We start from the raw sequence: 16,096 nt of genomic DNA, 5'->3' as shown, positions 1-16,096 counted from the left end.
CACCCTGGACAGAAGTTATTTTATTTTTAAACAAGCGCTGCAAACCACACCACTTTCGTTTATGTGCCGCTGGTGAGAGAACTCAGAACGGTAGGAAACCATGAAATGAGGTCCACTGAGATAAAAAAAAATATCAAACCAAAATGTATTAGTGTAATAATAGGGTTAAAGGCTTTGGGTAAAACTAACCTTCGGCCGCATCTTCGTTTTCATTTAGTTCCTCAAGAGAAGCTCTTTCGGTTACACTGAGTCTTTGTGGCCCTCTATCAAAAAATCACTGCCGCCTCCTCCTTCAGGGCCCAGCTTTTGTCTTACGTTAGAAAGAGTCGTCAAGGCAACAACTGTTTTTGACTGGGTTGAAGAGAGACCACAGAGGGTTTCCCTTTCGGGACGGGAAGGTTAAACTTACGGGAAAAGGGAAGGGTTGAGAAATGCCCTTTCTAAAGTCCAGAAAGGACGGAGGGCGTACGGAAAAACTCAGAGAGGGTCTGCAGACCTGTGGTCGGAACTTTTCCTCTCCCTTACAGGCCTTGTTGACCTAAGCTCGCTCTAAAGCAAAACACAACACGACTGTCAGAAATCCACGCCTGCCCCCAGCTACCCACTGGCTAGCGTTCCTCCACGACAGCAGAACCAACACCGGGAACAGGCCAGGGCAGAGCTTCGCTCCCTCCAGCTGGTCTCGTCCCCCCTGCGGACCCCTAACCTCTGCCCTCACAGCCTATGCTCTACCCTGTGAAATGCGCGGCGTTTACAATAGAAGATTCGCCGGGGCTTCCGGCCTGGGATGCGAGGCGAGGCAGGCAGGGCAGCCGGGTGGGTGCTCTCCCTGCCCCTCGCGCGGCGCCTGCAGCCGCAGGGAGAAAGGAAACACAAGCTTGAAGACCAACACGCGCGATTCGGAGCAGAACACCCCCCCCCCCAGGCTGCGGGGGGGGGGGGAAGAGGAGGGAAGGGCGGGTCCGGGTGACGTCACGGGCCTCCGCCCCCTACAGCCGCCGGGCGTGTCCGACCGCACGAACCGAGGCTCGGTCCCGCCCCTCGTGACGTCACGGCGCTCGGCAGCTCGAGTAGCTCCCGACCGCCCTCGGCCCTCGCCGGGCGCGGTGGCGCACGCCTGTAGTCCCAGCTACTCGGGAGGCTGAGACAGGAGGATCGCTTGAGTCCAGGAGTTCTGGGCTGTAGTGCGCTATGCCGATCGGGTGTCCGCACTAAGTTCGGCATCAATATGGTGACCTCCCGGGAGCGGGGGACCACCAGGTTGCCTAAGGAGGGGTGAACCGGCCCAGGTCGGAAACGGAGCAGGTCAAAACTCCCGTGCTGATCAGTAGTGGGATCGCGCCTGTGAATAGCCACTGCACTCCAGCCTGGGCAACATAGCGAGACCCCGTCTCTTTTTACACCTTTTGCCGTTTGCCTTCAAACATGAAGGAAATTCAGTGGAAAGTATGGTTTTTGGGGTTCAAACGAATTAATCGATACATGCAATAAAAAAATATATATATAGCTACTCACTTTTATTCTTACTTAACTCTCTGGCTTTCTCATTCCCATCCCATAATCTCCATTTCTACATTTCGTTTAGGGTTAAAACTTAACAGGTTTCCTCGCTATTCGGGGACTTGTAGCCGCCTCAGTACTGACTCCTACCGGAGTTCAGTCAGAACGTATCCCAAAAAAGATGTTATTACCCAAGGAACCAGCAGGGACTGCTAGTTCGTATAAAAGTGGCTGAAGAAAAAAAGCCACCCGACACAAAGTGCTTTCTCCAGCAGTTTGTGGCTTAATGGCGAGTTTTAACTGGAAAATTTTCTGTAATGTCCTCTTAGCATTTGTTTTAAACGCATGCCTCCGTATCCGTTTACTGCAAATGATTACAGAACCTTTAAAGACGTGGAAGTCTGAGGCTGCAGTCCTAACTTAGAATGCATAAGGTCTGGTCTCTGCCCTCAAAAGAACAGAAAGAATTTGAAAGTCACACATATTTATTAGATGGGAACAACAAAGATACTGAATATTTTTAAAGCAAAAGTAACAGTAACAAGTAATTTACCTTCTCCCTACTACAAAAATAGAGACAAAACAATTTTGGTACATCTCATTGTTATGTTGTTCTTGCTTTCTTTGTTTTCTCCTCTTCTGAACAGACCCCTGAACTCGGTCCACAATGGCTTAGCTGTACCTGTAAGCGAGCTACCTTCTTAGCCTTGGCGTTTATACCCCCTTAGTCCTTTCTGAGCCCTATGGAAGAACTTCTCAGCTTTGTGGAACCTAAGCATGAGTGATGGCATAGTTCCTTCCTCCCCAAAAGACATCCGTATTCTAACATCTGGAACCGGCCATACAGACATTGTAGGGGATAAAAGGACTTCGCAGAGTCCATTAACTTTGGGGTCATGAAGTAGAGAGGTTATTCCAATGGGCCAAATATAATCTAAGGATTCTTATAAAAAGACAAGAGTACTAGGATTATGGAAAGAGACGTGGCCTGGAAACAGAGGTTGAAACCATTCAGGATCGCCGGTCAGGGAATATGGCAACTCTGGGAACTATGAGAGACAACACAAGGGATTTCCCTGAGACACCCCTCCACACACACACACACAGATGCAGCTCTGCAGACGCTTTGTAACTTCTGACCTTCAGAACACTATGAAGCCTTGAGTGAATATTTGATGTTGACATAGGCACAGTTGTGGCAAGGACGCCAAGGCTCCCATTAAGACCCATGGAAGATTGGCAAAGCCTTCCCCCTAGGGTGAGGTTCAGAGGTGTGGCAAAATCTTCCTCTGGTTCCAGTGTGGATGTTAACTGTGTGCATGGGTGAAGAAAATGCCCACTGTATCTTTCTCTTCTGGGGTGTTTACAGCCTGAAGACTGCTCCCCTACAGAGACAGCCCTATTGAGAGGAGATAAATCTGCCTTCTTGATAAATCCCACCTGTATGCAATAACCCCATCTCTCTGTTACACTATAGAATAAACATGTTGCTCTTCAGGTAGCAGCATAGAAAACCCAGACCAGTGAGTGGGTCTCAACCTGTAGGTCATGACCTCTTGGAGGGTTGGAACAATCCTTTCACAGGGGTCATGTAATGCTATCAGAAAACACGTATTTACATTACGATTCATAAGAGTAGCAAAATTACAGTCATGAAGGAGCAACCAAAACAACTTTATGGTTGAGGGGAGGGAGGTCACCACAGCATGAGAAACTGTATTCAAGGGTCTCAGCATCAGGAAGGTTAAGAACCACTGGCCCAGCCCATCTGATCCCAACTCTCTGCCTGTGTGTCTGTCTGTCTCTTCCTTTACTGACTACCGTAGTCAGGTCCGTCCCTGGTCGCTGTACATGGACACTGTGCTGTATTGTTCACATAGCTACCCTTGGGGCTGGTATTGCAGTAGCAGAAGCCATTTACAGAAGGACTAAAGCTTCACGGGTCCCTGACAAAACTGAGAGCTGGAAAGATTCACATCTGTTGTTCTCTTCTGTAATGTGCTCGTACTTTGATTTTAAGTACATTAGACTGGTAACAATTTTAGGTCAATTCCCACATATGTATGTCTCTGGATGTGCTCTGCCCATATGTTTAGCCTTCTACTTGTATTTAGGATAGAAAAAAAAAATGGATGCATGCTACAGTATGCTATGGTTTGGATCCGGTTTAAGTGCCGGAAGCTTGTTGCCTAGTGTAGTGGTGATAGACCCTTTAAAAATCCGGGCTCTTAGATCTTACTAGGTGGGTAGTCTAGAACACTGCGAATCCTGTATCTCAGAAACAGTACTGTTCTTGGGAGAAACCAGTTTCACTCTCTTGAAAGAAAACTGTTATAAGCCTGCTTACACAGAGAAACCCTGTCTTGAAACCCACCCCCAAGAACCCTCCCCCTGAAGAAGAGGAGGAGGAGGAAGGGAAGAGGAAGCCACAGCCACCGCAGCACTTGGCCGGAGTCCCTGCTGCTTCCTGTCTCACCTGGTAACTGTCTTCTCCCTCTCACATGTGCTTTCCTCATGACACTGTAATACAGCCTGACAGCCCTTATTAGATTTGAAATAGAGGTGGCCAATTTCAAATTGCCAGCTTCCAAAACTGTGAACTTTGTATAGTCTCTAACCTTTGGAATGTTGTTACAGCAACAGAAAATTGGTTAAGATGTTTGCCAACATTAGAGGTCTATGGTCTGGGCATGGTAGTATGTGCCTATAATCGCAACCCTAAGGAGTCTGGGATCAGAAGTAGTCTGAGGTCAGCCTGGGTTATATGGTGAGTTTAGACTGGCCTTGACTGTAAGCATGCCCTGTCTCAAAAAACAAAAACAAAACAAAAAAACAATAACCCAAAATAATAATTATAAAAATCCTTATGTATTTAGAGATACTAATCCGACCGTTTTCCTGCTTTTTTGAGGTGTCTCACCCATTCTAAGAACTTATAACCATGTGAATGCTTACAACTTTAAACTTTTAAGTACATATTTCAGTGATTTAAAAGTTGCCCACGTTGTGTGTTGGTAACTGCAGCACTAGAAAGGGCTGAGCTCAGCAAGGGAATACAGAGTTCTAAAGCAGTCTGGGCTGCATAGCAAGACCCTGTCTCAAAAGACAACCACTACGGACGCACACACACCCCCGTCACTGTCCAAAACCTATAGATATTTTTTGTTCTTAGTTTAAAAATTATCACTAATACTAGAACTTTTAAAAGGAAAAAATTACGCTAATTAATTAGCGTATATTTGAACTCTGAATAATTCTTGAATCAGTAGCACGCAGAACCAGAAGAGGTTCAGAGAACTCTGGAATGTGTGGGAGGAGTAATCAAGCTCCTTCTCCCCCGGGGACTCTCACTTTATTTTTATCTGACATCTTAGCCAAGTTCTTGAGTATGTGAGGTGGAATGAATTTATGAAACTCGGGCTGCAGAGCACCCACTACAATCAAGTTGAAGGTATTTCGGAGAGCGATGACCTATCAAAATAGGGACCCCTTTCTGTGGTCACGGAAAGCCGACAGCTCGGTCTCAAATTCCTATGTGGAAGGCCTCCTTGCTCTTCCACCCAGAGCGCTAGCGCCCTCCTGGGGAAATGCTCCTTCAACTCGCTTCAAAGTCGTTAACCGCCAGCAGGACCACTGTGGAGGCCAGCCGGAATCCCCAAACACAAGGGACGGGACTAACCCTGTCAGTGTTGAAGGGAGAAACACAGTTTCCAGAAGACCACTGATACTTCGAGTTGTTTTAACACAGCGAAAAAACGAGCTGATCGCGACTTGACAAAAATTTTTTCCGGTTAAATGACGCACTTCCGCTACAGGAAACTTTTGGGTCCTCTGGGCTGCCGTCGATGCCAGCCAAGTGCGCGTGCGCAGACGCGAGGCGGCGCTGCGTCGGGTCAGCAGCTGAGAGGATTGCGGGAGTGACTCGCACCTTAGCCATGAAGAGCCGCTTCAGCACGGTTGACCTCCGTGCGGTGCTCGCGGAGCTGAATGCGAGGTACGGTGGTGCGGGTGGGCTGGCGCGCGCAGGGTGCAGAGGCCGGGCGCCAGGTGGCCGCGAGACGGGCCCCGGGTCCCCACGGTTGTCCCAGGGTTCGGGGGTCTGGTTAGGCCTGGGGTCCGAGCTCCGGGCCGGCGCCCTCGGGAGGTGCCCGGGGACGCGTGCCGCCTCTCCCTGGCGTGGCCCCGGGGGATCGTGCCGGGGTGGACTGAGTTCCGCAGCAGACGTTTGGTTTGCTGGAGATGCCAGAGCGGTGGTCATTGCACCCAACTGGCAGCCCGGTTTCTTCAGATCTCCCACCGTTCCTCCCCAGGAGAGGGGACAGTGCCTTTCTGCTGTAACTCGCAGATTTGGGCCCGTGTGCTGGACTTGTCTCATTTTCAGCTGTGCGAGCCTGGTTGCACGTGGGGGAGGGGTCTCGGCCATTCCCACCACTCGCAATAAGTCAGATTAAAGTTTACTGTATTCCCCCGCAGAGCACTGGGCCGTTTCAAATGAAGGTAATTGTCCGGTGTTCCTGAGCCGCTTTGTGCTTAAATGCCTACAGTTATTTTGGGGATGGCCTTCATAGTCTGTTGTGCTAGCTGAACAATCCCACTTCCGCAACCTTTAATAAGTGAGGGGAGCAAGAGTATGATTTGTTACATGTTTCTTTTTATCTTTGCAGCTTGCTAGGAATGAGAGTAAACAATGTTTATGATGTGGATAACAAGACATATCTTATTCGGCTTCAAAAGTAAGAGTATAGAATTATTTTTAGTAAATAAATATGACATATATATATATATATAAAACCTGCATTTTAAGTTTACTTTTCAGAGAGTAAGCTTTGGTGAATTCCCTAAAGAAAAACTTGGCTTTCTCTTGAACAGACCTGATTTTAAAGCTACACTGTTACTTGAATCTGGTATACGTATTCACACAACAGAATTTGAATGGCCTAAGAATATGATGCCATCTAGTTTTGCCATGAAGGTAAGTTTAAGTTTGAAGCATTTATCTATCTATTTAGTGTGTGTGTGTGTGTGTGTGTGTGTGTATATGTATGTGCATAGGCGGAAACAGCAGACGCAAGTTGGGGCTCTCAGGTATGTGAATGTCAGAAGATAACCTGTGAGGAATCAGTTCTGCTATGAGATGAAGAGTAAGATCCAACTCAGACCCTCAGACTTGGTCTACGTCACTTAAGCTGCTGACCTGGAACTCTTTTGTTGTTGTTTTTCAAGACAAGATTTCTCTGTGTAGCCGTGTCTGTTCCAGAATTCCTGCTGTAGACCATGCTGGCCTTAAACTCAGGGATCTGTGTTATAAATAAAAAAATGAATGTTGGGCTATGTACTGTTTACTGTTACTAACCCTAAGATTATTATTTAACCCACCATCACAAATAATAAGACACAGACACTTGCTAGATTTTATAATTACCTTATTTACTTTGGGCCGGGCAGATATTCCTACCTACTACCTAAATAACCTCACCATCTATCGCCCAGCCTCCATCTAATGCCATCCGCCTTAATCATCCTCATCTGGTCTACCTTTCATACATAATCCCATGGTATTTGCTTGTATTCTTCATCTGTTTCCAAATGGTACCCAACTAAGTATGCATACCCTTTAAATCATACTTGATACGTAATTTGGTGGAGGTAATAAACTCCCGGTGATACAATCCAAATTTAAAACATAAAAACTCCTCGGACAATTATCGGCTCTTTAAGAGAGACTCGTAAACAGGCCCAGGAGCAAAAGAACAGCCTACTTCAGTTAGAACCAGACCAGGAGACAGACTCTTGGGGAAGAGAGTTGGAGGAGGATGCCACAGTGGGTTAGCATGGAGACAAACCACCTGGGTGGAGCGGAAAGACTCCAGTAATGGCGTGAAAAGGCCCAGGTGAAGAATACAAGCAAAATGCCATGGGGTTATTGGATGGGGCTGGGAGGTGGATGGTGAGGTTATTTAGACAGCGTAGGTAGAAACATCTGCCCCACCCAAGGTAAATAAGACAATTATAAAACCTACAGGTGTTTGTGTCTTATTTGTGACAGCGGGTTAAATAATACTGCCATGATAATCTTAGGGCTAATAAAAATAAACATTATATAGCCCAACATTCATCTTTTTTACAGCAACAGAGCTACCTGCCTCTGCCTCCCTAGTGCTAGAACTAAAGGAGTATGGCACCACACCCAGCCTGGACTTGCTGTATAAACTAGACCTTAAATTTAGTATGTTCTTTCTTCCTGGGCTAGGATTGCAGGAGTTTGCCCTCATATGTCATTCTTTAAAAAAAAAGTCTTGGGGTGTGTTTATTTGGTAGTTCATACCTATAACCCCAACATTCAGGGGGCTGAGGTAGGAAGATTGTGGCATTTTGCCTCAAAAAATAGGAAAAAAAAATACCTACAAACTCTTAGCCCTATTTTTTTTCCCCTGGAGACAGGATTTCTCTGTAGCCTTGGCTATCGTGGACTCACTTTATAGTCGAGGCCTTTCAGCTTACAGCAATCGCCTGCCTTGCCGCTGTGTCTCTGAGTGCTGGGCGTGCACCACCATGCCCAGCAACTCTTAAGAGTTAAATATATTTGTCTAATTAAATGGTAAGATTTTTTTTTTTAGCAGTAGAGCAGGAAGTATTTATAAAGAGCTTTTAAATGTCCAGTATATGGTAAATCAATGGTTGCTATAGTTCTCATACTTGCCACTATTCTGAAAAATAGAATACAAAGTAACTATCTCAGTCAGAACGTTATTAGAATAAAAGGCTTAAGAATTTTCTCATGCACTAGGGCCTGGCAGTGTGACTCAGTGGACAAAAGCTACAAGCCTGAGAACCTGAGTTTGATCCCTGGAGTTCACATGGTGACATGGTGCATGGAGAGAACCAATTCATGCAAGTTATTTACTGACCTCTACATGCATACTGTGGCGTGCATGTGTTGCCACACATACCCCAAATAGATAAGACATTTGTCAGCTTTTTATTTTTTATGACCACACTGTTTTTTTCACCGTTTAAATATTCTTGATGGCATAAAGATAATTTTCATAAACTAGTACTAAGTGGTTAGGAATTTACTTTTATTAAACAAATGTTTTTTTCTTTTGTTTCTTGTTAGTGTCGAAAACATTTGAAGAGTCGGAGATTAGTCAGTGCAAAACAGCTTGGTGTGGATAGAATTGTGGATTTCCAATTTGGAAGTGATGAAGCTGCTTATCACTTAATCATTGAGCTGTATGATAGGGTAAGTTAAATTGAGAGGTGGAAAGAAATAGAATCCTATGCTGTGCTTGTTTCTCCTTTCAGTCATTGTTATTCTTAAGGAGTTCATCATGTTCAACATAGTGTCATTTTAATTGATGATGTTAAGAGTGCTTTTAATTCTACATCTTTGCTAATCCTTCTCTCTCTCTCTCTCTCTCTCTCTCTTTCCCTGGCTGTTGTAGAGATCCATCTTCTGCCCTCTACCTCCCTAGTGCTAGGATCAAAACCAACCAGTTTGTCTATATCCTAATTCATCCACAACAACTTTTTTTTTTTTAAATAAAACAAAGCTTTAAAAAAAAACTTTTTATTTTGGAAATAAAACTTTACTGTCCTAACTTCTATGGGTATTAGATATGGTGGCTGATTAAAAAATACCTTTCACATGACCCTCATAAAATGCTGAATAGCTGGCCATGGTGGTACAAACTTTTAATGCCATCATTTGGGAGCCAGAGGCAATTAGATTTCTATAGTTCAAGGCCACCTAGGACTTTAATAAAGTGAGATTTTGCTTAGGAAAAAAAAATGTTTTGCTTCTTTGCAAAAGACCTACATTCAGTCCCTAGTATCCAAGTTGAATAGCTCAAAACTACAGCTCCAAAAGTTGGAGATAACACAAAGTTTTTGTGTAATGTACACATACTTAGGTTTTACTGATGTTTGCTAAAACAAACAGTGGCACATAAAATTAATTGAATTATAGTCTGTCTTCATGGTTTTTCTGTTCCAGTTTATCTCATTGACTTTAGGAAGTCTCCATTTGAAGGATTTGAGCAAGTAGGCATTTATACTGTCTAGATTCCAGAAATCCAATTAGTGATGAATTTGAGGCAAAAACTAAGGATTTACAAATGGCAGTGTACACTTGAACATTTGTTCAGTCCTGCTATCTGTGAGAGGTAGCTGTTGATGCTTAAGAATAGATTTTAAAGGTTCTTTCCATTCAGTGTACCAGAGTTTGGCCTTCTAGCTTTCATTTCTGAATTTTGAGGGTTGATTAAACTTTGGTGCAAAGAGGTTCCCTGCAACTCAAAATGATCTTAAGAAACCAAATATAAAAACTTACAATAAATATGATCTGGTGAGATGGCTCAGCTGCTAAAAGTGCTTGCCATGCAAGTCTGACCTGGAATTCATGTAAAGCTGGAAGGAGAGAACCAATTCCACAAACCTGTCCTCTGACCTACAAACATACACACACACACACACACACACATACACACATACAGTAACAGTTGTGCCACTTCTGTCACCATACACAGAACATATATAATACACACAATGATTAAAAAGTTAAAAATTTTTTAGCTGTGATATATTTACAGTAGGAACAACTCTGAGAAAAGTAACCTAAGATCAGAAAGTAGCCTAGCAGAAGAGAGATTAATTATTTATTTAGTGCTTTAGTTTTTAATTATTTTTTTCTTCAGAGCAGGGTTTCTCTGTGTAGCTTTGGCTGTCCTGGACTCGCTTTGTAGACCAGGCTGGCCTTGAACTCACAGAGACCCACCTGCCCCTGCTTCCCAAGTGTTGGGATTACAGATGTGCACCACGGCAGTGCTTTACATTTTGTAAGAAGATTTTCATTTTATTTTACTTTACATGAGTGTTTTGTCTTCATGTCTGTATGTACACCACATGTATACCTGTTGCTGCAAAGGTCAGAAGAGGATGTTTAGTTCCCTGAAGTTATAGGCTTATAACAAGTTGACACTGGGAATTGAACCCTGGTGATCTGGAAGAGTAACAAGTGCTCTAAACTGCTGAGCTATCTCTCCAGCCCCCTACATTTTTAATGGATCTTTTTTAGAAGGTTTTTTTTCCTCCCCCATTTCTAAACTGTGTGTATGTGTGCACTTGCATGTGAATGCAGATGCTCACAGAGGCCAAAATATCTTCCGATTTCCTTGGAATTGGAGGAAGAGGCAGTTGCGGGATGCCCACCGTGGGCACTGAACTTGAACTGACTGTGCAGTAGCAGTGTGTGTCTTCACCACCAGTCCATTTCCGCAGCTGGCTTTCTGGCTTTTCTCAAAGCAGAGCTCCCTATGTAGGAGCTCTATTGGAGTCTGGGATCTAGGCTGGCCTGGAATGTGGAATCTTCCTGCCTTAGCCTCCCGAATGTTGGGATTATAGTTGCATCCCACCACCCCTGGCTATACCACACTGCTGTCCTTTTATAGACACACTATACTGTTTCATAATTCTGTGCATTTTCATTTCAAATGCAAGTGAATTTTTTACCAGACCTGAATTTTTTGAAACTTTGAACTTTAGTTGTTTTTTGAGTCAAAGATTCATGTACTCGAGGCTGGCCTCAAACTTGCTATGTAGCCAGGAATTACTTTGAACTCTTGAATCTACTACCTCTATCTTCTGAGTGCTGGAATTATAGGCATGCATTAATGCTTTGTTTTGGCATACTTATTAAAGGCACCCAACTGTTAGGTTTTAGTATTGAAGTTCTACAGGTAACGTGCAGTAACCAGACAAAGCATGTAAAGTTTTTCTGGGTTCTTTGGCTGCTTCCAACTTGGAGTCCTCAGAATCTAATTAATTGGGTTGGGCAAAGGTCCCTATTTAGATGTGACTGGTGCTATTTGTTTTGCAAATTCATTTCTGTAACCATAAATAGGTCTTAGGAGACATCTTTTCAGATTTTAAGACATTCTAAGACTGATTTGGAAAAGCATTGAATTATATTTTACTCTGTTGCAGGGGAACATTGTTCTTACAGATTATGAGTACCTAATTTTAAATATCCTAAGGTTTCGAACTGACGAAGCAGATGATGTTAAGTTTGCTGTTCGTGAACGCTATCCCATTGATCATGCCAGAGCTGCTGAACCTTCGCTGACTTTGGAAAGGTAACAGTGTTTGTACAATTATGTCCCATTTATTAAACGATAAACTAGGGTATATTTCACATTAGTAAAAACTTCAATTAAAAATGTTTACTTACATTGAACTATATAAGTATGCATATAAGCAATTATATTTTATTTGTAGCCAGCAAATCTTTCTCTTTCTAAAGCAAAGTCTGACAGCCTAGAATTCTAGTTGTAAACCAGGCTGGCCTTGAACTCACAAAGATCCACCTGCTTTTGCCTCAAGACGGCAGGGATTAAAGGTATACACCATCACGCCCAGCCCTCAAGTGTATGTCTTTATGCTACAGTTTGGGTTCCTTAAAATGCTTCTGGTTCCTTGGCAAGTGAGGTGCTGACTTGGCAGTTTTGTGAGGAGACAGCAAAAAGACGCAGACAGTGCAGTGGTAGAGGGTCGACCTAGTTTAGGAAAGGTGAAAGGGTGAGGTGATGACTTCGGCTTCTTCTGGCTGGCAGGTGTTGCTCCCTAGTAGTGCACTTGGTGGGCCTCCGAGCTTAGCATTCAGCATAACTGGGGAGGGCTTGCTGAACTGTGAACTGCTCCATGTTTGCTGATTGAGTAGATGCAGGGGCTACATTTTCTACCGTTCTCAGACAGATCCTGTGGTTTGGGGCTGCAGTGAGCCACAGCATCCTTAGAGTGCTTAGCAAATGTTTAATTAGGTATAACTGTTGCTGGTGTTCAGGTATAGCATGTAGATTTACAAACAGCATCTAGAAATGTTTCTTTTATGTCACATTGATGATAAGCAATTCATGACTTTTTTGAAAAATACTGAATTCTTTTAGAAAACCTAGATTTAAGTTTCAGGTTCCAAGAGCCCTCTGATTGTGGATAAATTATGGGCATGTGTATGTGTATAATCTTGAGACAGAATCTTGCTGTGTAGCCCAGGCTAGTCTTGAACTCAGCATGTTCCGTGTATCTCAGCCTCACTATTATAAGCATACATCACCACACTTGGTTCTAGTTAAAGAATAAAATTCTTAAAGTGTCTGTGTCTGTATCTGTGTGTCACAGCACAGAAGCCAAAAGAGGGCTGCCGGTCCCCTGAAGCTGCAGTTACAGGTGCCTGTGATCTCCCTGTTGTGGTTTCTGGTCACTGAACCTGATTCTCTGAAAGAACAAGTGCTCTTAACTTCTGAAGCCATCTCTAGCCTCGAAGATAAATTACTTTCAAGATTCATTTTTCATAACTACAAGATAAATTTCTGCTATATTTCAGAATCTTGTAAAGATAAAATAAATGCTTGTAGATAAGGTTGATATGAATGTGAATACTGATACGAAGTTTATTAAATATAAGATGATAAAAAGTGTGTCAATTTTATTCACAGATTGACTGAAGTAATAGCCAGTGCTCCTAAGGGTGAACTGCTGAAGAGAGTTCTTAATCCATTACTTCGTGAGTACTTCTCCACGTTGTAATAAGATGTTGTGTGACAACACTTCCATGAATATTTAAATCTTTTTATTTTTCTTAAATAATTGAACAAAGGACTGTAGTGATCCTCAAGTTGAGTTTACAGTGCTGTGAGCAGTGGTTCACAAGCACTTACAACTCTAGCTCCAGATGTGACACTTTCTTCTGGCCTTCATGGCTATCCACACACATGAGGCATATTTTTACACAAATACATACACATAAATAAAAATAAAGCATTGATTTTTTTTTTTTAAATAAGTAGTATAAAGGGACTTTTTTGAGTAAGTAGGGTTTTGTTCTCAAAGAAAGAAGTTTTTGTTTCTTTTGTGGTACTGGGGCTTTGTGATGATGAGCAGATATGTACCACTAAGCCTCATCCTAAAAGCTGGAGATTTTTATAGTGACTAGATTTTATTTAAAAACAGTGCAGATGGGGCTGGGGCTGTAGCTCAGTTGGTACAGTGCTTGCTCACTAGTCGCCAAGCCCTGGCTTCAGTCCCCACCATTACATAAAAGTAGGCCTGGTAGCACACACTATAATCCCAGTACTTCTTTGAGGCAGGAGGATCAGAAGGAGGAACAGCCCTTAAAAAAGTGGTGAGTGGCTTAGGGGTGAAGAGTGCTTACTGCTCATTCAGAGGATCTAATTCAGTTCCCAGCACCCACATGCTGCCTCCCAAATGCTTGTAACTCTAGTTCTGGGACATCTGACACTGTTCTGGCCTCCATGGGCTCTTGTAGGATCCTATATGATACAAATAAACTCATGTTCACACACACATAATACACATAAATAATTGTAACAAAATTTCAATCATTTGATTTTTGCCAATGACTCAGGAGCCAGATGCTGGGGTGAAACCCAGCTTGTTCAGAGACGCAGAGAATGCACCCAGCTGATTTTCCTTCTCAGCCCATACCCCATGCTCCTTCTCCACACCATCTCAAAATATCCCTCAAATTGAATGCCCTCTACCTCCTGTGAATCTCTCTATCCATCTTCCTGACTCCCTCTTACTCACTCTCTAAGATTTTTTCCTAAATTCAGTCCCTGTCATCTAGTTGCATGCTATGCCTCTTGACCTATGGTTGACTTTATTTAATCCTGTTTACAGTACTCAACCAGAAATCTCCTGGATTAAAGGTGTGTGTTAGAGCTGAGCCATACCACAAATAGAAACAGGTTTTTCCAATAAACAACTCAATCTTGGGGTTCACAATGTGATCAAATATCCTACAACAAATAATAGTCTTTTTATTTGTTTTTATTTTTATTTTATTTTTGAGACAGGGAGGATTTCTCTCTGTAACAGCCCTGGCTGTCCTGGACTCACTTTGTAGAGGAGGCTAATAAACTCACAGAGATCCACCTGCCTCTGCTTCCCTGAGGGCCTGGATTACAGGTGTGCGCCACTGTGCCCAGCTAATAAATAATAATCTTAAAAAAAAAATGGTATAGAATGTTATCAGTACCTGAGTATTGTAGAATTCAGAGCAGTTGGGTTTTTTCCAATAAATTTTGTTTAATCACCACTTACCTAGTTGTTTGTTGTTGTTGCTGTTGTTTTACAAAGCTGTGGGACTCAAGGCTGACTGCATCTGTCAGATATTAATTCTTCTTTCCCTCCCTCTTAGCTTTGCCAAGTCTTTTTGTGTGTTTGATGGTGTTTTGTTTTGTTTTGACACAGGCATGGCTCAGCTAGTTTTATTTAAACTTGTTATGTAGTCCAGGCAACCTCAAACCCACTGTGATTCTCCTGCTTCAGATTACCTTGGCAGATTTCTGTGGCTTTTGAAATCAAGTAGTTTTAAATACTCTTAGCTCTTTATTTTTGCCTCCCAAAGTCTTTGATTATCCCTTTGCATTTCATTGTACACTTTAGGGTTGGGGTATTGCACCAAGAGTGCAAGGCGCAGGACAGGGCGGCAATCTGCCTTCTAGCCCAGTCTGCTTACCTTTTCTTTTTTCTTATCTAAGTGTGTGTGTGCTTGTGTGAGTTTATGTGTACTGTGTGTACACAGGAGCCTGTGGAGGCCGGAAGCTAGCATCAGTCCAGGGGTTGTCAGTTGCCATGTGGTTGCTGGAAATTGAACTCAGGTCCTCTGGAAGAGCAGCCAGTGCTCCTTAACCATTGAGCCATCTCTCCAGCTCCTGCTTACCTCTTTTATTCTGGAGGAAGCTCCAGCTCTCTGTCCACTGGGTCTGAACCTTTTATTTCTACCTTTTCTGGAGCTTTTCGCTTCCCAAGCATTTCAGTTTCTAAACCTCTGTAGTTGCTTCTCAGATCCCGTCCATTCCACTTGCAACTTTTCCACTTGTTCAGCCATTCTCCCAACCTTTTTTGAAACAGAATATAGGAAGAAGCAGCAGCAGCAGCAAAAGCAACAGGCACACGCCTATAATCCCAGCACTTGGAGAGGCAGAGACAGACAAATTTTTGTGAGTTCTACAAAGCAAGTTCAGGACAGCCAAGGCTATACAGAGAAAGTGTATCAAGCCCTACCCCACCCATCCTCCAAAACAAAACAGAAAATTCGCCATGGAAACAAAGCAGGAGGGGCCGCAGTAACCTTTTTGCTGAAGTAAAATTATTTTTACTGGCCAATTATCTGGAGTAGATTATTCATATTGAGCTATAAATTTGTACTGTGTTTTAAATGTGAAGTTTTATAGGAATATAATAACAGTACTTTTTACTTTTATAGCCTATGGTCCAGCTCTTATTGAGCACTGTCTTATAGAAAGTGGATTCTCTGGCAATGTCAAAGTGGATGAAAAACTTGAACACAAAGGTATGTCTGCATGGTCCAGAATTTATACACTTTAGTTTGTTTTCCTTTGATGCTTTTTCTTCTTTGAAGTAGTTTTGTGATGCTGGAAATTGAACCCAAGTAAGGCCTTACAAGTGCTGAGAAAATGTTTTACTGACAAACACCTCATTTGTTGTCTTTTTGTTTTGTTTTGAAATTTTTGAAATAAGGTTTCTTCTACATTGTAGCACAGTATCATTTTGA

At 43.0% G+C, this 16,096-nt stretch overlaps 1 protein-coding gene and 1 long non-coding RNA gene across 3 annotated transcripts in view; one reads left to right on the top strand and one right to left on the bottom strand.

Moving 5' to 3' along the window:
• Positions 1-567, bottom strand: part of LOC132655425 (uncharacterized) — a 53,737-nt gene extending 53,170 nt beyond the window's left edge. Inside the window, exon 1 of the long non-coding RNA XR_009593238.1 lies at positions 190-567. This is a non-coding gene — a long non-coding RNA (uncharacterized LOC132655425). The remainder of the gene's footprint in view (positions 1-189) is intronic.
• A 4,802-nt stretch (positions 568-5,369) lies between these two features.
• Nemf (nuclear export mediator factor) overlaps positions 5,370-16,096 on the top strand; it is a 50,345-nt gene continuing 39,618 nt past the window's right edge. Inside the window, exons 1-7 of one of the 2 annotated variants that reach the window (XM_021650928.2) lie at positions 5,370-5,494; positions 6,165-6,233; positions 6,370-6,472; positions 8,618-8,743; positions 11,485-11,633; positions 12,993-13,060; positions 15,788-15,874. In XM_021650928.2, the coding sequence (XP_021506603.1) occupies positions 5,436-5,494; positions 6,165-6,233; positions 6,370-6,472; positions 8,618-8,743; positions 11,485-11,633; positions 12,993-13,060; positions 15,788-15,874 (661 nt within the window). In that variant the 5' untranslated portion in view covers positions 5,370-5,435. Of the gene's footprint in view, positions 5,495-6,164; positions 6,234-6,369; positions 6,473-8,617; positions 8,744-11,484; positions 11,634-12,992; positions 13,061-15,787; positions 15,875-16,096 lie in introns of those variants that run through there. The other variant, XM_060387571.1, reaches the window with a different exon arrangement.

This window comes from Meriones unguiculatus, chromosome 7 (assembly GCF_030254825.1).
Source record: "Meriones unguiculatus strain TT.TT164.6M chromosome 7, Bangor_MerUng_6.1, whole genome shotgun sequence".
Lineage (NCBI taxonomy): Eukaryota > Metazoa > Chordata > Mammalia > Rodentia > Muridae > Meriones > Meriones unguiculatus.
Note: the sequence above shows the minus strand (reverse complement) of the source record. Positions and strands in the feature narration are given on the sequence as shown.